Genomic DNA, 27,518 nt, shown 5'->3' with positions numbered 1-27,518 from the left:
AGGGCCTGCTAAGCAACAATGATAACGGAAAAAAAAAAAAAGCCAGATGTTGTGGCAGGTGCCTGTAGTACCAGCTACTGGGAGGCTGAGGCAAGAGAATCACTTATGCCCAAGAGTTTGAGTTTGAGGTTGCTGTGAGCTGTGACACCACAGGACTCTACTGAAGGCGACAGAGTGAGACTCTGGCTCAAAAAAAAAAAAAAAAAAATTTTAAGGAATTTTAATCAAATTATGAATGAGATATTTCAAAACTTAACCAAATGATTAGATTTTCATATGAAGGAATTAACAGTTGAAATAGCTAAGAAATTTTTGAAAAACCAGTACAAGGAAGGGGAATTTTCTCTACCAGATAACACGTTATAGAACTATCATTATTAGGAAAGTATGGTACTAATTTAAAATTCAAAAAAAGATCCAAACAGAGCAGATAGATCTGAAATAGGTCCTAGCATCTGTAGGAATGTAATATTTTATATAACAAAGAAGGCATCCCAGGGCAGCGCCTGTGGCTCAAGGAGTGGGGTGCCAGCCCCATATACCGGAGGAGGTGGGTTCAAACTTAGCCCTGGCCAAAAAAAAAAGAACCTGCAAAAAAACAAAGAGAAAAACCCAATAACCTTGTAATTGTCAAGCCATGTAATAAGTCACACATGGGTAGACCAGAAAGCCAGTCAGAAATCTCAATAAATAAATAAATAAATAAATAAACTAATGGATATCATAGGAGTTCTCAAAAATTGAAATCAGGGAAACTGGTTGGGGTGGAGACAGTGGGCAGGAGTCAAGGTAGAGCCTCACTGCTTGCTTCACACTGAGATACTTCTCTAGTGGATCAGTTTAATGTGAAAAATAACACCATGAAAGAGAAAGTATAATTGACTGTTTATTACTGTCACAGTGAAAAACGCCTTATAATCACTGAAGAAATGTAAGATATTGTACAGTCCCCAAACCTTGGGCCACAAACCATAGTCCTTAGCTTGTTAGAAACCAGGCCTCACAGAAGCAGGTGAATGAGTAAAGCTTCATCTGTATTTACAGCCGCTCCCCACCACTTGGATCACTGCTAGAGCTCCGCCTCCTATCACATCAGCAGCAGCATTAGGTTCTCCTAGGAGCACGAACCCTACTGTAAACTGTGCATGAGGGATCTAGGTTGTGCTCCTTATGGGAATATAATCTTCCCACCCACCCCTATCTGTGGGAAAATTGTTTCCTATGAAACCAGTCCCTGGTGCCAAGGGTTGGGGACCACTGATATAATCAATAGACACTAAACTGCCTAAAAATTCAGAACTATATATTCATGACTTAACTATTATATAAGAAAATTCAGCAGGTAAGAAAAGCAAGTCAGCTGGGCATGGTGGCTCACACCTGTAATTCCAGCACTCTGGGAGGTTGAGGCAGTCAGATTGCTTGAACTGAGGAGTTCGAGACCAGCCTGAGCAAGAGTGAGACCCTATTTCTACTAAAAATAGGAAAAAAACAACCAAAACACTTGCCAGGTGTTGTGGAGGGCATCTGTAGTCCCAGCTACTTGGGAGGCTGAGGTAAGAGGATGGCTTGAGCCCAGGAGTTGGAGGTTGCTGTGAGCTATGACACTGCAGCACTCTACCCAGGGCGACAAAGTGAGACTTTGTCTCAAAAAAAAAAAAAAGAAAAAAAAAATAGAACCAATGAAAAGCAAGTCATACAACATTTAGTGTTGCTCATTTTGTTTTAAATCGATGATCACAGAGTTAGCAAGAAGTGGCAGCAGTTACCTCTTTCTCTTTTCCCTCCTTTTCACCTATGCAGATTTTCTACAAGTTTCTAAACAGGAGGCAATGAGGAACCCTCATAGGAATTACAACAAACATCTAGGAATTACAACAAAGCTTTCTCTTCTTTCTTCTCTGGGACATATTGCTTCCTTTATCCCTTTACTACTATTTGGTGAATTGAACACGTTGCATATATATATATATATATATATATATAATTTTTTTTTTTAAAGAGACGGGGGTCTTGGTATGTTGCCTAGGCTGGATTTGAAGATTTGAACCCCCTGCCTCAGATGATCCTTCTGCTTCAGTCTCCCAAGTAGTATATTTTAATAGAAGTCTCAACGGGTTTCCTAGATTCTCAGTCTCCCCATCCTAAAGTTACTTGCGTCTAAACTGCTATGCCAGAAATGGTATGGGTTAGCTCTTCCAATTCCTAGCTATGAAGGCTTGAGCAAATTACTTTCTCTCTCTGGGTCTTAATTCCCTTATCTGTAAAATGAGAATAATAATGCTTCCCTCACTGCAGCAAGGAAAAAGGCTGATATATGTGAAGGTCCTAGCACAGTACCAGGTACACATTTTGGAGCCATGAAAGAAGACAAAGCATTATACATGGCAGGGAGAGCCCTGCTGTCGGTGGGTGAACCTCCCAACCTCAGGAAGTAAGGAAATAGCACTACCAAGTGTGTTCTGTGGGCTCTCCCCTCTCCAGTTTGGGCAGGCCACCCTATTCCAGCCATACCTTCTGATGAGGCCAGGAGTGTGCCACTTCAGATGTTATAGGAAACAGATAGCTCGGAAATGCAGAAAGCAAAAAAGCCATGAAAATAGGAACAGTGGAGGACAGCTGGCACCAGAGCAGAGCTTCAGGGAGGACCTGGTTTTCCTGAATAGCAACATAAAAAATCTCTTTCCTACCTGCCTCACTCCTCCAGGCAGCAACTTGGAGCTGGGGCAGCTCTTCTGGAAATTCAAATAACTACAGGGCAACTAAAAAGATCTACCAGTCCTTTACCCAGTAGTCTGAATGCATTTAAGAAGACTGGTTTCCTTCCATCTCCTGGGTAACACAGTTGTAGAAAAAAGATTTCTGAAACAAGAAGAGATGGGTAATTCTAAAGCCTGGGGTATTTACAAAGAGTGAACACATCATCCCTACTGACTTCTCCTCTATTCAATGGTCGAGAAGATAGTATTGGCAATGGGAAGGCCTGAGGTCTCAAAGAGGAAGATACCAAAGATTAGAGAAGCAGCCGGGAAAGTGACAGGAGCAGTGCCATCTGTGCACACTCCCGTCTGACACTGGCTCCACACCCGAGAGTGAGGAAGAGAAAGTTTGTGCTTTTCCTTCTCTATTCGTTTCTACACAGGTCCCAGCCCCCAGGCACATGGCTGTTATGTCCATGGTAGACGTATTCCCGGTGACGTTACTCATTCTGCAGGTAGCAGGTATATTGCCACGGGGGTTCCCTGTTTCTCCTGCAGTTTTATGTTGGGGAATGAATAGAACCAACATGCAAGGCCACTCAAGCCAAGGACTGCGGGCCCATTCCAAATGCCTCCCTCTCCTCTATGGCTTCAACACTAATTTTTCATTAAGTCTTCATGATTCTACCCTAACTGACTTAAAAAAAAATTACTGAGTATCAACAATGTCCAGGCACGGGACAAGGATGTAAAGATGGCAGGATCCTGGCACTCAAATCTGTCACAGCAGTTCCCACTGCTAATGCCTTTGTTCTTGCCTCAGTTATCGCTTAGCTCCTTGGGCACGATCCCCTAATCCAGTGGTTCTCAACCTTCCAAATGCCTCCTGATGCTGTGACCCTTTAATACAGTTCCACATGTTGTGGTGACCCCCAACCATAAAATTATTTTTGTTGCCACTTTATAACTGTAATTTTGCTACTATTACGAATCGTAATGTAAATATCTGATATTAGGCAACCCCTGTGAAAGTATCGTTCAACCCCCAAAGGGGTCGCAACAGTTTGAGAACTGCTGCCCTTATAAGCCTCCTTGCCTGTGGTCTCTCCAACTCCAACAGCTCTTCCCAGGGTCACCAACATGGTATTTCTAAAACACGATTATTCTCCGATTGCTGGGGTGATGGCAATGATAGCCCTCTTAAGTATAATCAAAATAAAATTAGGTGTGAGAAAATTTTTTTTTTTATTTCCTTGCTTATTTTTATTTTTTATTTCTTTGCTTTTTTTCTTGGTTGAGACAGAATCCCACCCTATGCCCTGAGCAGATGCAATGGCATCATAGCTCACTGCAACCTCAGATTAGGGGGCTGTGCACATCCCACTGCCTCAGTCTCTGGAAGCTGCTGGGATTATAGGCGCTCACCACGGCACCTGGCTGGGTTTTTCATTTTTTTAGGAGTCGGGGTCTCACTCTTGCTCAGGCAAGTCTCGAACTCCTGAGCTCAAGCAATTCTCCCTCCTCTGCTTCCCACAGTGCTGAGATTATAGGCGTAAGCCACTGCACCTGGCAGGTGTGAGAAAATTTTAAGCATCACATATGTCATATGTTAATAAAGGAGAGTCAATTTTTGGAACAAAGTTAAGATTACCTGGGGAAAGCCGTTGACTATTTACTTTTTTGAGACAGTCTCAAGCTGTCCATCTGGGTAGAGTGCTGTGGCGTCATAGCTCACAGCAACCTCCAACTCTTGGACTTAAGTGATCCTCTTGCCTCAGGTTTTCTATTTTTAGTGGAGACAGGGGTCTTGCTTTTTGCTCAGGGTGGGCTCGAACTCATGAGCTCAAGAAATCCACTCACCTCAGCCTCTCAGCGCGCTTGGATTACAGGTGTGAGCCACTTTGCCTGGCCAGCCATTGACTTTGTAACAATACGCTACAACTACAGAGTATTGAATATTGGTAAACATTAACACAATTTGGATTTACATGACAGTTAATGTTGCAAGAAATAAGACGTAGTTTATCACATAGATAAGTACAGTGATTGGCAAACTATTTAAATCTAATCTATTTTCAGTAAATGAGATGGCAAGAGATGGAAAAACCTAAAACAATCAGTTAATTAAAATGATTATGCCCGTAGCTCAGTGGGAGGGCACCAGCCACATACACGGAGGCTGGCGAGTTGGAACCCAGCCCAGGCCTGCTAAACAATAATGACAACTGCAACAACAAAAACAAAAATATCCGGGCATTGTGGCGGGTGCCTATAGTCACAGCTACTTGGGAGGCTGAGGCAAGAGAATTGCTTAGGCCCCAGAGTTGGAGTTGCTGTGAGCTGTGACACCACGGCACTCTACCAGGGCAACAGTGGGACTCAAAAATAAAATAAAATAATTAAATAAATATATTTGATGATTAAGGTAATGATAACATAATACTATATTAGTTAAGTAACATATAATGAGAATAGGCACCTCTTCTGTTCAGTCATGCCAATCTTGAAATACCTCACCAACTCTACTAACCTTGGCAGAACATATGCAAATTGCAAAATATGCCACAGCAGGAATTTGTTACAAAATTCAAAGACAAAAGTTAATCATTAAATGTTAATAGAATCTAGTGATGTAGAAAACAGTAACTCCTTAAGTGACGGAAAACATTCTGATATTCTCAAGTACTTTTATAAAAATGCATATAAACGAAAATTGATTTTTATTTACCTTTGAATGCATCTGGTAGTTCTGATCTTGGTTATTCATTCAGTAGTCATTAAATTTATAAGTTTCCCCTCCCAAATTGTAGTAATATGATTAGATTCCTAATGTGAAAACACTAAATATGAATAAATTAAAAACTGTAATATTAGTGGCAACAGAACAAGAAAAAGAGGAAAATGAGAAGAAAAGGAAGCTGGAGGAGAAGAAGGAATATAAGAACATTTCATTGAAATAAACAGAATTTTTTTTTTTTTGAGACAGAGCCTCAAACTGTCACCGTGGGTAGAGTGCCGTGGCATCACAGCTCACAGCAATCTCCACCTCCTGGGCTCAAGCGATTCTCCTGCTTTCGCCTCCTAAGTAGCTGGGACTACAGGCGCCTGTCACAATGCCCGGCTATTTTTTGGTTGCAGCCATCATTGTTCTTTGGCAGGCCTAGGCTGGATTCGAACCTGCCACCTCAGATGTATATGGCTGGCGCCTTAGCCACTTAAGCCCAGGTACCAAGCCAAAATAAACAGAATTTTTATATTGAAAGTACATGCCAGAATAATTTGATACAAAATGCTCAACACTAAGGCAGCTTGGTCAAATGAATAAACTTCAAGAATTAAAAATATCTTTAGGCATTAAGACAGTAAAAGCAAATAAGTTTGTCCTCAAACCTCTTTTCCTGAACATATGATATAGGAAGACAATGCAGCAGTGTGTACAAAATTCTGAAGGAAAGACAGTGTTACCAATGAATATTATACCCAGCCAAGATGTCATTCAAGTCTAATGTGAAAGCAACCCAAGACATTCTCAACACCAAGAGACTCAAGGAATCCGGAACACAAAGTCCTTCTTGGAAAAAAACTGTTTACTGACAATATCCATCCAATTAAGTAAGAGCTCAATTAAATTACAGAATTTGGGGAAAGTGATATTAATAAAAGGACTATGGCAAAGCCTTCTTTGACATGGAAGCAAAACAGAAAGGATGGGACTGCGCTGATCCTTCATAGCAGACTCCGTCACTACCATCTAAAACGGAAGCACTGGGGGCACCCATAGCTCAGTGGGTAGGTACCAGCCACATACACCCACCAAACCTGGCCTGGACAGCTAAAACAACAATGACAACTGCTGCAACAACAACAACAACAACAACAACAAAAATAGCCAGTATTGTGGAGGGTGTGGTGGTTCATGCCTGTAATCCTAGCACTTTGGGAGGCCAAGGTGGGTAGGTTCCCTCAACTCAGGAGTTGGAGACCAGCCTGAGCAAGAGCAAGACCCTGTCGCTAAAAATAGCCAGGTGTTGCACCGGGCACGCCAGGCACCTATAGTCCCAGCTACTTGGGAGGCTGAGGCAAGAGAATCTCTTGAGCCCAAGAGTTTGAGGTTGCTGTGAGCTGTGATGCCATAGCACTCTCCCAAGGGGGACAAAATGAGACTCTGTATCTAAATAAATAAATAAATAAAAGTATTTCATTAAAACAAACTATTTGGGAAGCTCAGTTGCAGAAGGATGGCTTGAGCCCAGGAGTTCCAGGCTACAGTGAGCTATGATCATACCACTCCAGCCTGAATGACAGCAAGACCTTGTCTCTTTAAAATATGAAAAAGAAACTAAATAAAAAACTATATATATATATATATATCATTCCAACTTGTTCATTTTCCCTTTAGTAATTTTTTCCCTTTTCTTTGTTTTCTTGTAAACACAGAATCTGACTATGTTGTTCAGGCTGATCTTGAACTCCTGACTAAGCAATCCTCTAGCCTTGGCCTGCCAAAGTGCTGGGATTATAGGCATGAGCTACTATATCTGGACTGATTTTTTTTTTTTTTTTTTTTTGCTTAATCTTGAAGTGCTCTTTAAGGAAAATATTCTAAGATGAAGAAATATTTCTTTGAAGTTTAGCAATTCTAATATTGCTTCAGTTTCTTTTGCCTCTGTTAAGGTCAAGAAAAATTCAGTTTAACATTGCTTAAATCTTAAATGCTTGCATTTTTTTTTTCTCTCTTTTTTTTAAGAGATAGGGTTTTGGCTTGGCGCCTGTACACAGTGGTTACAGCACTAGCCACATACACCCAGGCTATTGGGTTGGAACCTGGCCAGGGCCAGCTAAACAACAATGACAACTGCAACAAAAAAATAGCCAGGCGTTGTGGCGGGTGCGTGTAGTCCCAGCTACTCAAGAGGCTGAGGCAAGAGAATCACTTAAGCCCGAGAGTTTGAGGTTGCCGTAAGCTGTGACGCCATGGCATTGTACAAAGGGCGACATAGTAGAGTTCTGTCTCAAAAAAAAAAAAAAAAAAAGATGGAGTCTCACTCTGTTACCTTGGCTGCTACAGTCAGTGGCACAATCATAGCTCACTGTAATCTCAAACTGGGCTCCAACAATCCTCCTGCCTCAGCTTCCTGAGTAACTGGCACTGCAGGCATGTGCTACCATGTCTGGCTAATTTTTTTTTTTTTTTTTGTAGAGATGGAGTTATGCCCAAGTTGGTTCAGAACTCCTGGCCTCAAGTGATTCTCTCACCTCAGCATGTGAATCACTGCACCCCACCACCACAGTGTACTTTATATTATTAAAAGTAAAGGTTCTTGCGGGAGGTTTGGGCTAGGAGTTCAAGACCAGCCTGAGCAGGAGTTAAGACCCCATCTATACAAAATTAAAGGGCATAGTGGTATGCACCTGTAGTCCCAGCTACTTGGGAGGCTGAGGCAGGAGGATCATTTAAGTCCAAGAATTTGAGGTTGCAGTGAGCTATGATGATGCCATTATACTCCTGAGTGATACAGCTAGACCCTGTCTATATAAAAAATAAAAACAACAATACACTCTAAGTTCTAGACAAACAACTCACAGAATCCTTTTTGCAATTTAGCGCAGTTATTAGCTCTGAGCTGTCTGGATGCACGGCTGGCAGGAACAGGAAAGGGGCACCCAGTCTGCAGTCAGGAAACCTGTGCTTCCCGTTCTGGTCCTGGCTCGGACAACCTCTCCCTTTGGAGCAGCTCCCATTAACTCTCTGGCTTCTCACCTTATTTGTATGAGGGAACAGCTCTTTCTTCCTCAGTACTCTTACAGAAGTGGGTGGGAATTGTGCTACTGGCACAAGAAAAACATCTCAAATGCCAGGATAGTATCTTACTGTGTTAACAATGGGAAAGCTTTATATTAAAAAGAGGCTGCCCACCAGTTACCAAGGGATCAGGGTGCTTTACTCAAGGCTGGCTTCAAACCTGTTCCTTGCACTCTGGTTTCTGTTCCACTGCATTCCAAACACCTGGCATATTTTTTCATTCTTGCTTTTTTTTTTTTATTGAGACAGAGTCTCAAGCTGTCCCCTGGGTGAAGTGCCGTGCCATCACGGCTCACAGCAACTTCAAACTCTTGGGCTTAAGTGATTCTTTTGCCTCAGCCTCCTGAGTAGCTGGGACTACAGGCACCTGCCACAATGCCTGGCTATTTTTTGGTTGTTGTTGTCATTGTTTGGCAGGCCCGGGCTGGATTTGACCCTGCCAGCTCCAGTGTATGTCGCTGGCACCCTAGCCGTTGAGCTATAGGCACCGAGCCTTCATTCTTGCTTTTATCTGCAGTGGCTACTGGACATTTTTCTAAGACATATTATTGGCACATTCCTCTTTCTCCTTCTTCCAGTATTGACTGTCCTTTTTTTTTTTTTTTTTGAGACAGATCCTCACTCTGTCATCCTGGGGTTGAATATTGTGGCATCATAGCTCACAGCAATCTCAAACTCTTGGGCTCAACAGGTCCTGTTGTCTCAGCCTCCCAAGTAGCTGAGACTACAGGCACCTGCAACAATACTGGGCTGTGGGAGGCAGGTAGATAATCTCTCTACGGGTAGCCTAGTCTCAATCCAAGGCGAACCATCCCTACTGGAGAGTCAGCAGGCAGGCAGGGCTAAGCCTTTTAAACTCCTGACTGGCAGTTAGATTAGGTAAGCCGGTTTGTCTGCCTGCAGAGGTGAAACTTATTTTCCCCTCCCCCTTTATAAATACTGTTATGGGCCATTTTTGACAACTCACTACCCTATGTACCCAGCCTCTTCCTCTTTATTGAGTCTTCCTGGGGGCTTAGGATTCTTCTAATCCTATTTTTTAATTTTGGCACCTTTATATTTTGCATTTATGCTTTGTGTTAGAAATCAATAAAAAGTTTCTGAGAAGTTAAAAAGTCACTACTTTATCTCAATCTACCACATGGCATATGAGTCAATATACCCCTCTCCAGGCTCCTCAGACTTTACACATTAAGTTAGTATAAAGTCTCGTTATTTTCCCCAGTGTCATTTCCCCCGTCAACCCCCAACCTAGGTCAGGGCCCACAAGGAATCCTGGCACTAACTTGTTTTTCTAGCTTTGCTCAGACAATCTACTCACCTTGGCCTCCCAGAGTACTGGGATTACAAGGCATGAGCCACTGCACCCCACCTGGACTTTCCCGTTAGGAAACTACACACTCCTGCTCTCAGCCCATGAACTTTGGGAGAATGTGTGATTGAGACTTAAGCCAATCTGTGCATCCCCTGGTAGCTTGAGACCCTTGGATAGAAAGGAAATCGACCCATTCGAAGACTCACTGAAATGTGACCTGGAATGCTGGAGAGATTCACACTATTGCCCCTTGAATCTGAGGTGAAGATGTGTAACCTGTGGAGGTGCTACTGTTGTGCCCAGATCTTGAAATCCTCCACAAAGACCACCAGGGAGCCAAGTTCGATGCAAAAGCAAAAGGGCCTTTTATTGCAAGCTTGAACTTGGGCTCCCGGGGACTCTGCTGCAACGGATCTGAGCCAGGAACCCAGAACTGTGGAGCAGGGGGTTCTTATGGTCCCGCACAGCGGGTGGGCGTGCACAGCTTGAAACAAAGGGGGCGCTTCTGGATTGGTTAGGTGGTGGGTCCCTGATTGGTGGGTAGTTGTCTCATGATTTCGGGGGGAATTGCCTGAGCTTGTCTGGAAAGTGAAACTTACTGAGTGAAATGGCAAGGAAAGCAAAACTTAACTCTTAAGATGGCACTGGTCTGGTTCTTTCACTACAATCCTCTGGCAACCACGAAGGGTAAACTCTTTCTTAAAGGGAACAGCCTTGGAAGAAAGCTAGATCACAAGAAATACAGAGGAGGTACCTCGTGGCCATGAATTCTGAGTATCTCTACTCAAGTCAGGAGGCCAGCTCCACCCCTTTTCACTTATATAAGTCATGGATCTGGTTTTTGCTTTAAGCCCTAGGCCAGACACTCCCAGGGCCAACTCCTAGGTGCGAGCTCTAAGTCAGGTCAGTGTCAAAGGATGAGATGGTTTATTACTGACTTGTGACCAGAAGGAAATTATAGGTTATTTATGGCACTAAGGTTCAGTGTGGAAAAAAATAACAAGTTGAGTTTTTCCAGTAATCACCAGTAAATTGTGAAATGGTGTCAATTGTGAGTGTGTACATATGATTGTTCAGGTTTTTATATACACAATTTTTTTAGATAAAATTCACAGAATTGAACAAACCTTTTCAAGGTACAGCTCAAACATTAACTAAAATATCAAGGCTTCCTTGAACTCTCAACTACAGATAACTTTCCCCTCCTTAAAAATGGCCACAGGCTGGGGGCAGTGCCTGTGGCTCAAAGGGATAGGGCACTGGCCCCATATGCCGGAGGTGGTCAGTTCAAACCTAGCCCCGGCCAAAAACTGCAAAAATAAATAAATAAATAAAAATTAAAAAAAAAAAAAATGGCCACAGGCTGGTCTGAGTGCAGTGGTGTTTACAACTAATTGATCACAACCAGTTACAGATTCCTTTGTTCCTTCTCCACTCCCACTGCTTCACTTGACTAGCCTAAAAAAAAAAATGGCCACAGCACTTTGTCTAAACGTGTTTTCTGGGACCTATGCGTCCCTGCCATAGAGCGAGAGGCTGTGCACACTAATCCATAGTCAGAAATTCTTTGTGGGGTCAAACTTCAAAAAGAAGGATTATTATTCATCTAGCAACAGCTGTTACAATACCTGGCATGAAATAAATGCTCAATAAATGATATTTCAATGGATAGATAGTGGATGTTGTTCTAGTTAGTTCCATTTTATCAGTTAAGAATCAATGAGAAAATCTTAAAATGGAGGCAAAGGGGCTGGGCACGGTTGTTCACGCATGTAATCCTAGCACTCTAGGAGGCCAAGGCAGGCGGATCACCTGAGCTCAGGAGTTTAAGACCAGCCTAAGCAAAAGCAAAACCCTTGTCTCTAAAAATACCTGGATGTTGTGGCAGGCACCTGTAGTCTCAGCTACTTGGGAGGCTGAAGCAAGAGGATGGCTTGAGCCCAAGAGTTTGAGGTTGCTGTGAGCTGTGACACCATAGCACTCTACTGAGGGTGACAAAGTGAGACTGTGTCTCAAAAAAAAAAAGAAGAAGAAGAAGTCTGCACCCTTGCCTCCTCATCACCCACATCCCCAGCCCTAAGTGGGCCATAGCATCTGTCTTTTCAATTTCTTCTTCAGCCAGCAACTCTTCCCTGCCCTGACCCCAGCTCTGCCACTGCATGTCCCTAGCCTCTGCTGCGAACCCTCCCTGGGGCTGCCCCACCTATTTCTCCCCAACCTTTCCAGGAGCTAGAAAGATTGGCAAGACCAGCTCCTGGTCTTGGGTTTGTAATTTCATTACACCTCTCAAACTTGATTAATAGGTCTTTTGTTGCCTCTACTCAACTATAGTTCAAGCTTTCTCTGGCTACAGGCTTGATGACCCTGGCTGAAAAATGCCACCCCAGCTAGCAAGCTTTAGAATCTGACACAGATGGGGTCTTGGCTCACCTGCAGTCCTAGTCCTGTGTCACTCGTGAGTAGAAGGCTCTTCCCCATGCTCAGGAGCACCACCTGTAGCTCGGGCAGGTTCAAGCGGTGTGAGACCCTGGCCTTCTCCCCACACCTCCCTCCAGACTCACTAGTGCCCCTGTCTTGCACGTATGTTCTCTTGTCTCACAGCCTTTCTCTTTTCTATCGTGTCATGCCAAGCAGGTTCAACATAGTCTCAGAAGAGGCCTTCCCCAGCCAATATAGCTGGAGCAGGTGGCCTTTTCTGAGTTCACTAACCTTTGTGCCTGCCTTTCTTCCCCTTTCTGCCTTTCTACAACTGACAAAGCACATACCGGATGTCAGCCCTGCGCTGGATAAAGCACACCGGCAAGAAATAATGCCCAGGAGACAGCGTGATAAGGGCAACTACCAAAACCCAGCGGCACAGTGACATGGGCCTCCTCACAGCACTCTGCAGCCTGATGGCTAACTGCCTATTTGTTCCTCCACCAGACTGTGACCTTAAGGAGGGCCAGGGCTGTCCCTGCTCATATTTATACTCCCACCTCTGGCATAGAACACACCACACAGTAGGTACAAGGTGAACACAGTTACTGACTCATGACCAGAAGGAAATTATAGGTTATTTATGGCACTGAGGTTCAGCATGGAAAAAATAAGTTGAGTTTTTCCAGTAACCACCAGTAAATTGTGAATGGTGTCAATTGTGAGTGCATACGTATGATTGTTCAGGTTTTTATAAGCTATGCACCATGCTCGAGGAACAGGAATTGCGCCCTCTTTCTGGCTGAACTAGGCTTGCCCCTCTACCTGGCATAGGAGATCAAAACATCCTACTTCAAAACATGCCACTTTGACAATTATTTTGAGTTGAAGGCAAAAAAAGAATGAATAGATACAGAAAAAAGCCTTCCCAGAGCTTCCCTTATCCAACTCTCTCAGAGGAGTTTCATGGCCATGACAAAGGTGGTGAGGGATGGTTGGCACCAAGACAGGCAGGCACAAGCCCACCTGCCCCATGAGCATCCCCTATACTTACCTTCCCACAGGTTTCCCACCTATGAACACCTATAATGCCTTTCACTCCTCACTCATCTAAACTTTCTTTTCTTTTCTTAAGATGTTATACGAGCTGAAGTTCTAACCACATTTCCTCTGGATACCCCAGGCATGAGTGCGACACAGTACTAGACACACATGCCAATAAGCTTCTGCTTTTCTCTTGATGATCTATTTCTTGTAAGTCTAATTTATAAGCCCCTTAGCAGAGAACCTAAATTGAATAGAGGAAAAAGATTTTTTCTTCCCACATACTGGGGAGAAATCCACCCCAGTATGAGGTGAGGCTACGCACAGTAGAGGTGGGGCTACTTATAAGCACCTGCATCTGTGGCTCTAGGGAAGGGGCCTACCCCTCAACAGTCTGGATGCCAGCCTTTACGTGTGAGCGCAAAACACAGACCACAGGACCTATGAAGGGAATCAGCAGGCAAGATAAAGGCTGAACTGAGCAAGTCTCCCGGCCTCCATTGAAAAAAGGATAATACAGGGAACACAAAATTCTGTAACTGCCAAATGGGTTTTTCAGGGCAATTTGAGAATGAATGACATTAAGAAACACAAGAGGCTCACGCCTGTAATCCTAGCACTCTGGGAGGCCAAGGCCAGTGGACTGCTTGAGCTGAGGAGTTAGAGACAAGCCTGAATGAGCGAGACCCCTTCTCTACTAAAAACAGAAAAATTAGCTGTCACCCCCGCTACTCAGGAGGCTGAGGCAAGAGGATCACTTGAGCCCAGGAGTTTGCTGTGAGCTATGAAGACGCCATGGCACTCTACCCAGGGCAATAGAGTGAGACTCCAAAACACAAAAGAAAAAAATGAGGACAAAAACAAAATGATTCATTAGAAAGAAGAAAAATATTAGTAGCAGTAAACAATCTAAGGAAAGACTAAAAGCTGATAGAGTACTTTGAAAAGACCATTTAAAATAACCACAAATACGGGCAGCACGTATGGTTCAGTGAGTAGCGCGCCAGCCCCTTATACAGAGGGTGGCGGGTTTCAACCCGGCCACAGCCAAACTGGAGCAACAACAACAACAACAAGATAGCCAGGCATTGTGGCGAGCACCTGTAGTCCCAGCTACTAAGAAAAATATAAAATAACCACAAATACACAAAAGTAGAAATAAGAAAGAGGGATAATTACGATACAGAGGACATTTTTAAATTATGAAAGGTAACTCAGAATGAACTAGAAAGTTTCTCAAAAAATATGACTCAAGATCCAATACAGATCAATACCATGGGAAAATGGTAATTTTTCTCAGAAATCTACTTTTCAGGCCAGGCACTGTGGCTCTTCCCTGTAATCCTAGCATTCTGGGAAGCTGAGGCAGTTGGACTGCCTGAGCTCACAGATTTGAGACCAGCTTAAGCTAGAGTAAGACCCTATCTCTAAAAATGGCTGGGCGTTGTGGCAGGCACCTGTAATGCCAGCTACTCGGGAGGCTGAGGCAAGAGAATCACTGGAACCCAAGAGTTTGAGGATGCTGTGAGCTATGACACCATGGCATACTACCCAGGGTGACAAAGCGAGACTGTGTCTCAAAAAAAAGAAAGAAAGAAATCTATTGTTCAAAAAAAGCAATCGTCTCCAGACAGCTATTCAAAAAACTTTTATAAACTTGAATTTCTTATGTTCTTTAAACTGTTCTAGAACAAGAGAGACAATTATAGGATTTTAATGTTTACTGAGTATTTAATATGTGCCAGGCACCATGCTAAACAATTTAAATATACAGTTGGCCTTTGGTATCTGTGCAAATTCAACAAACTGGGATCAAAATATTGGGGAAGCGGGGGAAGCAGGCTTGGTGCCTGTAGCACAGAGGCTAGGGCACCAGCCACATACACTGGAGCTGGTGGGTCTGAACCCAGCCCAGACTAGCCAAACAACAATGACAATTACAATAGCTGTGGCTCAGTGAGTAGGGCGCTGGCCCCATATGCCGAGGGTAGCGGGTTCAAACTGCAACAAAAAAATAGCCGGGTGTTGTGGCGGGCGCCTGTAGTCCCAGCTACGCGGGAGGCTAAGGCAAGAGAATTGCCTAAGCCCAGGAGTTGGAGGTTGCTGTGAGCTGTGTGAGGCCACGGCACTCTACCGAGGGCAATAGAGTGAAACTCTGTCTCTACAAAAAAAAAAAAAAAAATAGCTGGGTGTTGTGACAGGCGCCTGTAGTCTCAGCTACTCGGGAGGCTGAGGCAAGAGAATCACTTAAACCCAAGAGTTTGAGGTTGCTGTGAGCTGTGATGCCCTGGCACTCTACCCAGGGCAACAGCTTGAGACTCTGTTTCTCAAAAATAAATAAATAAATAAAATAAAATAACAAATAGCAGTACAACAAATATAAAATATTACAAATTTTAAAAGTACAGTGTAACAATTCTTTACATAGCATTTACTTTGTATGAGGCATTATAAGTAATCTAGAAAGGATTTAAAGGCAGGGGGAGATATGCATAAGTTATATGCAAAAACTAGACCATTTTAGATCAGGGACTGGAGCATCCATGAATTTTTATATCCTTTGGGAACACTGGACTCAATCCCTCACGGATACTGAGGAGGACTATGTTACCATGTTCAAAAAATAAAAGCTTACAAATTCATTAAAAGAGGTTAGTATAAAATGGATAGGAAAACCTGATGAAGAAATCACACAGATTCATATGAAAATTGGTTACATTTATAAATATAGATAATAGCTTAAATAAAAATATCACTAGATGGAACCTAGCTATAAATTAAGATATCTTGGGCAAGTAGGGTGTTTTCCTCCTGGGAATTAAAGGATGATTCAACATAAAGAAACATACTGATTTAATTTATCAAACTAAAAGGTGAAAGTATACCTCAGAGTCCAGATGACACCCCTTTCTAAGTTAAAAATAAAACAAAATGATAGCAACAATAAAACTATCTGTGGTGGGGCGGTGGCTCACGCCTGTAATCCAAACACTCTGGGAGGCTGAGGCGAATGGATAGCTTGAGCTCAAGAGTTCCAGACCAGCCTGAGCAAAAGTGAGACCTCATCTCCACTAAAAATAGAAAAACTGAAGCAAGAGGATCACTTGAGCCCAAGAGTTGGAGGTTGCTGTGAGCTATGATGCCCTAGTACTCTACCCAGGGTGACAGCTTAAGACTGTCTCAAAAACAAAAACAAAAACAAAAAACTATTCATAAAACAGAACTGGGAAATAATTTTCCTAATGTTATTTTTTAAAACTACCTAGGGAAGTCAACAATAACTATCACGCTTAGAAAGAAAACGTAAGAAAGGGCTCCAACACAGGAATTAGGAAAGTACGCTTTCACTTGCACTAAGCTTTCACTTGTACTAAAGGCTATGCCTCCACCATTTAAAAAAAATTTTAAATAAAAAGGTACAAAATAAAGTTGTCTTTTCTAACCATTATTATTCAATATTGTTCTAGTGATTCTGGATAACGAAACAAAGCTATAAAAAATGGTAATACGTATGAATACTGGAAAGAAAAAACCCTCAACTTCTAGATATGATTGTTTATCCAGAAAAATCCAAACAAATCAATTCAAAAACTTACTAGAACTAATAAGAGTTCAAGAGATAGCTAAATACAGTATTGACATATATAAATTAAGAGCATTAGTGAATGCTAATTTAACCAGTTAGAAATTACAATATAAAAAAAGCCCATTCACATTATTGAATATTACAAACTTACCTAGTTCAAGATATACATGTGTAAAACTATAAAATCTCCCCAGATCGAATGTACTTTCAATCAAAATTGTAGCTCCATGGTTAGGCGCCAGCCACATTCACAGAAGCTGGCAAGTTCAAACCCAGCCCTGGCCTGCTAAACAACAATGATAATTGCAACAAAAAAAGTAGGGACTACAGGAGCTGTGCGGGCTCCTGTAGTCCCTACTTGGGAGGCTGAGTCAAGAGACTCAGTTAAGCCCAGGAGTTGGAGGTTGCTGTGAGCTGTGATGCCACTGCTGTGAGCTGTGATGCCACAGCACTCTACCTAAGGGCGACACAGTGAAACTCTGTCTCAAAAAAAAAAAAAAAATCCCAATGAATATGTCAGTTTTTAAACTGCATAAATTGTAAGAGCAAAGAAAAAACACAAAATTATTTTTGAAGAAGAATGGGCAAAAGCTACAGAAATCCTTACAGTAATAAGGATTATTGCAGGAATAGTCAGATCATTGCCACAGAATAGAGATTTACAAACATACCTGAAGGGGATTTCTGAAATAAAAAGCAGGAACCAGCCTGATGGAAATAGTTTAAAAATTAACAGGACAATATTTAGCGCTGACAAGCAAGAGAAAACTGGTATTTCAACATAGGGAAGAACTTATCTAAAAATGGAGACAAGTGGGGAGGAACCACAGATCAGATGGTGCTGGCACTGACCATCCCTACAAGAAGTAATTAAGATGTAGAGATTAAGTAAGAATGATACAATAGAAGCTAAAAATAGATATAATTTATAGAATATATAACAAGAAGGCATTTGTACCGGAAGGTGGTGAGCCAGGGAGCCGTTTCTGCCACCCCTCTACTATTTAGCTTTGTCTTAACTTTGTAAAGTTTTTGTCTTTCAATCAACTCTGAATGTCTTAATGTAGTGTGTGTTTTCAATTTCAACCAGGTTGTCCCATCTTCTGGGAAGAGAGGCTGCAACTGAGAGACTCTAGCTGTGGTATCCCCCTTCCCCATGTGTCTCCAAGGGTGCTACTACATCTCTAGTAGGAAAAAGTGCAGAGAAAAGCCTTGGTTGCCACCCTATGGGACTACCGACCACCTGCCTTCTGAGAGGCACCCTTGTCTGTTTTCGTGTTTGTTGTTTGTTGATGGTGTCTTTCAATTCTTAGTCTGACCACCCAAGAACCTCAGTTTAAAGTTCCAGCACGCTTTCACCAATGACTACAAGGGCATTTAGTACAAGATGAAAAGGGCATTTCAGATCAATGGACAGAGTGGACTCTCTAATAAATGCTACCATGATCACTGCCTTTACATTTGGAGAGAAAAACGAAGTGCAGATTTCTACCTTATACCATGCACAAAAATAAATTCTATACAAATTACAGATGTAATTATAACAACAAAACAATGAAATGATTAATGTGGAATCTGTAAAGGAATATTTTAATCTTGGCAGGGAAAAAGCTCTCCTGGGATGCATCAAGGCCAGACAGCATAAAGGAGATTGATGGATCTGACTACATAAAACTAAAGAATTATTTTAAACACAATATCACATACTAAGTGAAAAGACAAATGTCACCAGGCCCTCAGGAGAACATTTGCACTATAACAGGCTCAAACAAATAAAAATACTAACTCTTCAAGGGGGGGAGAGGCAGACAAAAGACCTAAATTGGCACTCACAAATGAAGGAACTCAATGCCCAATAAACAAACTGAAGAGCCAGGCAACTTTAACAGTAAGCAAAGAAATGCAAATTAAACCAGTAACACCGGCCGCTGTGGAATCTGAGGGGAAAGCTTATTCTGTGAGTGGGGAATGTATCTTGAACCAAGAAACAAGCCACACTCAATTTAGCAGGAAGAATCCCTTCACTTTGCAAGTGGACCCTAAGAAGGAGTACAGCAGGTATTTTCTGGTATGGAGATTTTGTATCTTTTCTAATAATCTGGAGTTATTGGAGACCATTCTCCTAACAGAAATTATCACAAGGCTAGGAAAACAAACGTCACATGTACTCAGTACTAAATTGGAATTAGAAGATTAACTCCTATGTGCTCACATGAGAGAAACACTCAACGAAATTCAGGTAAGGGGGAGAGGGAGGAGAGGGTGGGTAAGTTCCCACCCAACAGGATACATAGCACAGGTATATGGCACACTTCCTGGGTGAAGAACACTCCTACAACTTGGACTTTAGCCCTACAAAAGCAAACTACGTATCCTAATTGTATGCACCCCCATATTAATCTGAAATTTTTTAAAAAGTAGTACACAGAAAGACTTTATATACACGCAATCTATGTCTGGGTGGTCAAAATTTCACCTACTTAAGCTGAAAGAGGAGAAAGTAAAACCTTATAGGACTACTCCTATCTGGGTATATATTTAACAAGAAATTTTAACAAAATCAAAACTAGTAATGACGGTTATCTGCGGATAGGAGAAGTGAGGATTAGGCTTTTGGCTAATTAGGCTCCCAGAGAGATTTGTGAACCATATGAATGTATTACCTACTTAAAAACTGACATACAAAAAAACTGTTTAACAAAAAATCATTAAAACCGGATTTGATTTTTTTCATACATTCACACACAGCACTGCCAGATGTTATGGTTTTGAGTTTTCAGACAGAAACTAACAAGGGGCACTTGATCCTAGATTACAGACTTACTGAGATTCTGAGTTGGCACTTATAGAAAAAGACTTCGAAGGGCAGTTTGGTAAAACGTTATCAAATGTAGAATTGTCATACCCCCTCACCCAGCAACGACACTTCTAAACACTTAATCCTAAAAAAATTACTGGATAATGGCACAAAGGTGATTTTGCATCATTATTTACTACAAGGAGAAATTAGAAACTGTTACTATCCCCCACCCCCACCCCCCGCCTCGCGTGGAGACTAGTACCATAAATTGTGGTCATCCCTACAGAGGTTGCAAGCCTGCAGGCCACATTTTGAGCTGTAAAGCCCCAGAAGCTCCCTGTCTCCAGCTGTGACTCTCTCCCCGGCTGGCTCTCTTAGACGCGCCGCCCGACCCAGTACCGGACCTCTCACCTGGTCAGCTCAGGGGAGCGGTGGTTGCTGTTGGAGCAGAAGATGTTGTTGGACTTGCGCGTGCCGTCCAGGAACTCATGCACTGACTTGCTGCGCAGCTCAGCCAGGGGCCGGGCCTCATGCTTGAGGAACCACTGGTGTGCCTCGAAGCATTGGGCACAGAGGAGCTGCTCGCACTCAAAGCACCAGAAGTCCGCCACCTCCTTGCAGCGGATGCAAACTGCTCGCGCCTCTACAATCTGCCGATACACCGACAGGCGTCGCTGCAGACTCTCGAAAAAGACATTATCCAAGACCGGCGTGTCAGTGCCTGGAGGCCAGGGCTCCTGGCAGATGGGGCACTGCGCGACCGGCGCCTCCAGACATCCCGAGCACAGAGTATGCAGGCAGGGCAGCAGCTTGGGGCACTTGGCTTCCACTCGGCAACGCTGACAGTGCAGGAACCGAAACTCATCCTCCTCTGTGGCTTCCTGGGAAACCAGAGTCCGGGTGAGGTCTGGAGAAGTCCCAGGAGTCCCCACCCACCGGCTATCCACAGGTTACAGCTGAAGGCCTGAGCGGGATCTCATATTCCATTCCTGTCTTATCAGCACCTTAATATCCCCATTGATTGGGGTCTTCCTGCTCTGGCTGCATAATTTATTGAACATCTACTTCCCACCAGGCCCGGAGATACAGGGTGTCCTCTGGCTTTCAAGGAACTCAGTTTGGAAGTTAATATACTAAGTAAGACCTCATATAAAGTGCTAAAAAGTTAAATAACTACATACCCAGCAATTCCACTCCTTGTGTATACCCGAAAGACCTGAAAACAAGGATCCAAACAGATATTGTATGCCAGTGTTCATGCTAGCACTACTCACAATACCCAAAGGGTGGAAACAATCCAAATGTCCACAGATGAATAAGATAAAACAGAATGTGGTCTACCCATACAATGAAATATTATTCAGCATTAAAAAGGAATCAAATTCTGATACAAGGATAGACACTGAAGACATGCAAAAGGAGAAACACTGTATGATTCCATGTAAATGAAGTGTTTAGAACAGGCAAGTTCATAGAGACAGAAGGTAGATTAGACATTACCAAGGGATAGGGCAAGAAGAGAGTTGAGGAGCTGTGTTGGGGGCTCAGGACACACCATTACAAAATATGAGTGTGGGAGACCAGAATATGCCACCCCCAAAATATACTTTTTGGCATATTTTGAGCTGGTTATTCTGAGAAACTGCAGTCTCAGGAATAGCTTTGAAAAGCTGTCCTTTTGTAAAAAAGAAATTTACATCTATAGAGAAAATCTACATTAGTAAAAGTATCAGAAGAGAGCCACTCCAGGCAACTTTAACACAACTTTTTCACCTTTTACTTGAGAACTTTTTATCTACATAGCAAGATAATCTTTACTCACCAAACACATTTCTTCCCCACACCCTCCTATAGCCTCTGTTTCCACCACTCTTAGAACCCCCAAGCTCCTCTTTCCTTTCTGTAGCTCAAGATGCTATTTAGGTTTCAATCATCTGACTCTTCTCAGTCTATTTTATGGGACTCCCAAGTGTGCATACTTAATTAAATACGGAATTCCCCCTGTTAATCTGTTTTAGGGCAACTTAATTCATAGCCCAACCATGGAACCTAGAAAGGAGGGAAGCCATTTTCCTCCCCTATAACTTAAAGAGTACAGAGTTGCAGGGAAGTTGAAAATGTCATGGAGATTGTCTGGGCTTGGTGGCTCAGACCTATAATCCTAGCACTCTGTGAGGCTGAGGCCAGTGGACTGTTTGAGCTTAGGAGTTCAAGACCAGCCTAAGCAAAATTGAGATCCTGTCTCTGAAAATAGCTGGGCATTGTGGCTGACACCTGTAGTCCCAGCTACTCGGGGGAGGCTGAGGCAAGAGGATCACTTGAGTCCAGTAGTTTGAGGTTGCTGTAAGGTATGATGCCATGGCACTCTAGGTGGGGCACAGAGTGAGACTCTTATCTCAATATATATATATATGGAAATAGATGGTAGTGATGGTTACACAACATTACAAATGTATTTACTGCTACTAAATTGTAATTTAGAAGTAGTTAACATGGTAACTTTTACATTAGGTATATATATATATTACCACAATAAAAAATGCAAATAAAGGGCGCTGAATACAGTACCTGGCACATATTAAGTGCTCGTAAATGTTAGCCAGTATTGTTAAATAATATTATTCTTAGTTATAATAATGCATGCCAATAATAAAAGTTACGTAAGGTTGTAGAGGTCGCCAAGAGCCAGACGACCTCCTAGCAAGATGATTTGCGGCTGGGGGGAGGACCCTTGGGCAATTCATCCGCAGATGTTGGTCGCAGAGAAAGAGCCCGCGCCCCAACCTGTCAGGTACAGTCTCAATAAAAGGTTACTGCGGAGGTTGCTCGGGGCTACCCTGTATTTACGGTTAGCCCGCCTCCTTGCAAGCTTGTACTTCTAATCCGTGTTACGCCTGGTTCCTTCGTGCGGCGACCGAGACCGGGGCTATAGGGTCGCGACATAAGGTACTTTTATGAAGGGCCTGGAAGGACACAGAAGGAGAAGCCTAAGTAGGTTTCTTTGGGGTGAAGATGGTGGCGGGAAGGAGGACAGGAAGAGCATTCCAACAGGATTTCGGAGAAATCCAGGCCTTGGCCAGTTTCCCACCTGTGATCTGGCAACTTTGGGTTTAGTTTTGCTAAACCTAGGACATTCCCCCTGCCTCCAGGCTAGTGTAACCAGACTACAAGCTCCATTCTCTTCAATCTGTGGTCCTTCATCTGAGGCAGGAGTTGCGCGGCAAGGCTCGAGAGTGCGCAGGAAATTCCTATCCCAGCAGCCACTGACCCTCGGCATGAAACCCAAGTGCTCAGTGGAGAACCGCGACCCAAGACGCCCCCCACCCCGCCACACACACACACAGTTGATCCTGGTCCCGTTTTCTCCTCTATCCTACCCTCCCTACAGCCAAGACCGTCCGGTGCCTGGTCTTGCCTCTCTGTGTCACTCTGTAAGGTACTTGACCAAGTCGTCCATTAGACCCTTTTCTGACCTCTTCCCCTACCACATCGAACCAACAAAGCCTAACCCCAACATCCCCAAACTCATTACCTCTGTAGAACTGTGGCTCTGGTTGGGCCGCTGGCCTTCGGAGGGGGAATCCGGGGGAGGCATGGTGGGTGAACCTGAAAGGCGAGGTTCCGCTGTGGCCGCCGAGATTCGGATGGTGCAGGGTCCTCTAGCAAGTACTCTACAGTTAGTTTCGATTCAGGGTTTTGATCTAGGAGGGCGGGAGGTGAAGCTTTACTGGAAGCGTGGGCCAGGGGGCTGAGTCCCCCGAGCTGTTTAAAGGGGCGGTGCCGAATCAGGGCCCGCCTCCGAAAGGAAGTGAGACAGTGCAGGGGGCGGTTCTAGGGGCCGGAGAGGCGGACTACGGGATTTGAAAACACTCCCTGAGGCGGGAGGAGGGCGGGGCCGGAGGGGAGCGGACCTACCGCGGACTCCGGTGAAAGGGACCGAGGCAGAGTTGACCAGGAGCCGGGCGGCGCCACCACCGTGGCTTTGATCCGTTGGCTCATCTCACTTTGGCGCCCTTTTGTGCCATCGCCAGCAGGAAGCGGGGCTCACAGAGATGAACCGCACGTGGCCCCTGCTTTCCAAGAACCCCAGATCTAATGGAAGAGCAAGCCTCCAAATGGAGGCTTTCTGGAAAGGAGATTGCCTCAGCTTGGACTTGAAAGAGCTGTGGGAATTCACTAGGGATTCAGGGATTGGGAGAGTACCTTTATACAGAGAAAACAGCACCTGCAAAAGGCCTTTTTTTTTTTTTCCTGCTGTTTTCAAACATGAGAGCCTATTCGGGAACTAGTTTTGACCGTTTTCATATTTAAGAGGGGACTCATGAGAAATTTTGGCTAAGGCCAGTCGCAGTGGTTCATGCCTGTAATACCAGCACTCTTGGAGGCCAAGGCAGGAAGATCCCTTGAGCTTGGGAGTTCCAGACTAGACTGAACAAGATAGAGATCCCCATCTCCACTAAAAATAGAAAAATTAGCCAGGAGTTGTGGCAGGTGCCTGTAGTACCAACTACTTGGGAGGCTGAGACAGGAGGATTGCTGAACCCAGGAGTTTGGGGCTGCTGCGAGCTAGACTGAGGCCATGACACTCTACCCTGGGGGACAGAGAGACTCTCTCAAAGAAAAAGAGAGACAGAGAAGAAATTGTGGCTAAGGGGTGTGCTGGGAAATCGTAGCTAAGGAGACAGGACCAGTTCTGTGGGTGATAAGAGTGAGTGAAGGGTTTGGAACCAGGGAACAACACGTTCAGCTGTACATGTAGGGACAGTCACTCTGACAACGTAGGTGCAGGTGGCTTGGTCTAGGATGCAAAAGAGGGACCTGAGTTAGAGGCACTGGAGGACACTGACTGGAATTGAGGGAACAGGGAGATACCTTGAGTGGCAGCTGGACAGGCTGGTAAATCTGAGGAGGCAGGAAGGGAGGGGAAGAGTTGGCTATCAGGTATGAAGAGGGAAAGGTCTCAAAAAGTAGGTCTTGGCCAATGGAAAAGCATTCTTGCCAGAGCCTCGGCTGTTGAGAGAAAAGGTGCCCAGCTCTTGAAGGGCTCACTGGGCCAGTGCCCAAGCTTCAAACTGCAAACCATCCTGACTGCTATACTGGTGACAGTGCACCCATTCATTGCTCTGTCCAACTTAAACTAGAAGGGATGGTGACAGGACCTTGTGTTTGTAATGCTTATAGTTTGTTGGGTAGCGGGGTAGTGCTGAGGGTAGACCCAACTTCCCAGGGACTGTGAGAGGCCTCAAGTGCCGCCCCTATTCTCCAGCCTGGTCAAGTACCCCTGGGCCTTTAAAATCAGTCCACCAAAGTAGGAAAACCCAAATATGGGGGGGGGGGGGGGATCTGCAGAAAGGATCCGGAAGCAAAGCAAGCTATGGCAGTATGGGAGGTGGAGGGTGGTTGGCTCAGAAGACAGGACTGGGAAAGCTTTATTAGTTTTTTTGCTTGCTTTGGAAGACAGCCTGCTCCCAGCCTGCTCCAACATCCTGGTAGAAATTAACACTTCTCGAATCTGTGATTTGCACTTGTGTTTTATGAAGCCATGGAGAGGCAAGTTATCTCTAGGTACCTAGATCAAGGGGCAAGCTGTTTCTGGACCTGCAGAACTGAGGGTCTTACCTCTGTGATGTTCTGGGGGCCCCAGCCTGTACATGAAATTCCTCTTTTTGTGCGGGAATTTGGGCCTTCCTTGCTTCACCTTGACTCCAAGTGCCCTGGTTGTGTCATCATTCAACAAATAAGTACTTGAGATCTGTTTTGTGCCAGTCCGGCTTGCTGAGCTATGGGGGACGCAAAGAGGAATAATTTGCTGACCATGCTCTGGAAAAACACTATGCCTAGATAAGGCACGCTCCCCTCCATCGTGTGAGTTTATAGAGGGAGTGCTAAGAAGGCTGATAACAGCATTTCCTAGATTTTGGAGAAGATTCAGTTCCTTAAAACTCTCTTAAGAAACCCAGTTTCGCTTCTGGATTGTCAAGGAGCAGAGAAGAGGCGGTGGTGACGCCTGCGGGCTCCCGGGAATTCGGACCACGCCCTCAGCTGGGGTCGCAGTGGTCCTCCCAGCACAGGGGGCGCTGTGGAATAGCGGGCGGGAGCTCGGGCCTGTCGGCGCCCCTGCCACCGCCAGTGGCTGCGCAAGTGAAGCCGGAAGCAGCGGCCAGCGGGGGCGGGGCTGTGTAAGGACCGGCTGGTCAGGGCGGGCACCGAGCGGAGGCGCGGGGCGTGTCCCCTGTCAAGAGCAATGCTCTGCAGGTCTGGGTACCGCGCGCTGCCCCTAGGGGATTTTGACCGCTTCCAGCAATCGAGTTTCGGCTTTCTGGGCTCGCAGAAGGACTGCTTGTCCCCGGAGCGGGGTGGCGTGGGGCCGGGAGCCGGTGAGTGGCCGTCCAACACGGCGGACTCAGAGGGGACTGGCCGGCATCCCCAGGTCTGAATTCTAGGCCTCTAAGGAGTCGGCCGGTCTCGAGCCCTAAGAGGAGGGACCGAGAAAAGGAAACGATGTGGAGAGAGGGCTGGACTAGGCACTGGGGTACTAGCACTGGTCCACCCTCCCTAGGGCCATGGGGCTATGGCCCCAAAGCCAGCGTAGCTCCCATCCTCCAAAATCTTGCCCTACCATACTTCTTGGCTTTTATAAGCCCTTTAGACCTAGCTAGAGGTTTCGATTTTCCATATTCCATAGAAAGAATCTGAGGTCTAGGTAGAAGAGCCACCAGCACAATAAGAGCATCTTCTGCAGAGAAATGTAAGAATCTTCACCCTAGAAGGCACCTTTAGAAGCCTGGGGACCAGGCATCTCCCAAATACATAGGCCAAAAAGACAGGCCCTCAGCTGCCAGTTGTGTCTGCCCTGGTTCTGTCTTGCCCCTTGGCTCCCTTGGCCCACAGGTCAAATACCACACTCTTCAGCCTGACCACCGAACCTTAAAGGATTTGATCCCTCCCTGGCCATCCTGTACTGACAGCTGTCCCTATTTAACGATACTTTTCCTGCAGAGGCCCCATGGGTCAGAGCCAGGCATAAAGTTGAGCCTTGGTACCCCCTGAGGCTTGGAGACCACAGAGGACACGAGCGTTTTAGAAGGATGGAGTGAAGCCTCCTGCTTCCTATCCAGGGTTGGGAGAAGGAAGCACCAAATAACCTCCTCCCAGTTTCCAGGGCTGTCTACTCCTGTCCTAGGCTCCTGGTTCTCTGGGGTCTGTTCCTTTGGTTTGGATGAGTCTCCCTGGTCCCCTCTCCCCAATAAGTTGCTTGACATATGCATTTTTTAATGGTCCATAGGGCTTTAAAATGGGGTGAGGGATAGAAAAGAACCTATCATCTTTCATCTGTGGCTCCTATGAAGAGCCATTAATGCTGTATCCCTGTAGGTTAAGGCATTGTCTCCATAAAGACACCTCAAAAGCACACTTCTGGCCTGATGGTAGAGGAGGAATGTGTTATGCCTCAGCATTTAGTTCACCCCAGCACTCTTACAGATGCCCAGGTGCTCCCGGGTCTGTGCCAGGCAATATAAATTAGGTGAGGTGGACCAACCCCTGCTCAGTCCGGTGAGGAGAACATCACATGGATTGGATTCTCAGATTCAATGGCTGTTGTCTAACGGAGAGTAAGCCTTTGTGTGGGTTGTGGGACTTGGGACAGATTAGTGTTTATGCATTGGATGAGGGAACAATTCCTAACTAGAACCTGCCCAAAGGTATGGGGGCATTAGGCAAGGGGCCACATCGCGAACCCTGAGAAGGAAGGAGGCTCTAAAAGGGAGAATGGGTGAAAGGTGCATGTGATCAAGTTTACTCTACTTGCAGCTTTTCTGCTAAGCCCATTTGGTGATCCTCAACTGCCTCTT

The 27,518-nt window shown here is 44.7% G+C and overlaps 2 protein-coding genes across 8 annotated transcripts in view; one reads left to right on the top strand and one right to left on the bottom strand.

Moving 5' to 3' along the window:
- PML (PML nuclear body scaffold) overlaps window positions 1-23,431 on the bottom strand; it is a 62,251-nt gene extending 38,820 nt beyond the window's left edge. For 2 of the 5 annotated variants that reach the window (XM_053593523.1, XM_053593522.1), the window contains exons 1-2: window positions 23,198-23,431; window positions 20,077-20,546 (exon numbers count right to left, since the gene is read on the bottom strand). In XM_053593523.1, coding sequence (XP_053449498.1) covers window positions 20,077-20,546; window positions 23,198-23,260 — 533 coding nt within the window. In that variant the 5' untranslated portion in view covers window positions 23,261-23,431. Of the gene's footprint in view, window positions 1-20,076; window positions 20,547-23,190 lie in introns of all 5 variants that reach the window. The other 3 variants (XM_053593524.1, XM_053593525.1, XM_053593526.1) reach the window with 2 other exon arrangements.
- A 2,365-nt stretch (window positions 23,432-25,796) lies between these two features.
- Window positions 25,797-27,518, top strand: part of STOML1 (stomatin like 1) — a 22,536-nt gene continuing 20,814 nt past the window's right edge. Inside the window, exon 1 of one of the 3 annotated variants that reach the window (XM_053593520.1) lies at window positions 25,797-25,920. Coding sequence is in view for 1 of the 3 variants with exons in the window: in XM_053593519.1 (XP_053449494.1) it covers window positions 25,910-26,042 (133 nt within the window). In the remaining 2 variants the exon portion in view is untranslated. Of the gene's footprint in view, window positions 26,043-27,518 lie in introns of all 3 variants that reach the window. The other 2 variants (XM_053593519.1, XR_008380591.1) reach the window with 2 other exon arrangements.

This window comes from Nycticebus coucang, chromosome 6 (assembly GCF_027406575.1).
Source record: "Nycticebus coucang isolate mNycCou1 chromosome 6, mNycCou1.pri, whole genome shotgun sequence".
NCBI lineage: Eukaryota > Metazoa > Chordata > Mammalia > Primates > Lorisidae > Nycticebus > Nycticebus coucang.
The sequence above is the reverse complement of the archived record's forward strand: the minus strand, read 5'-3'. Positions and strand labels throughout refer to the sequence as shown.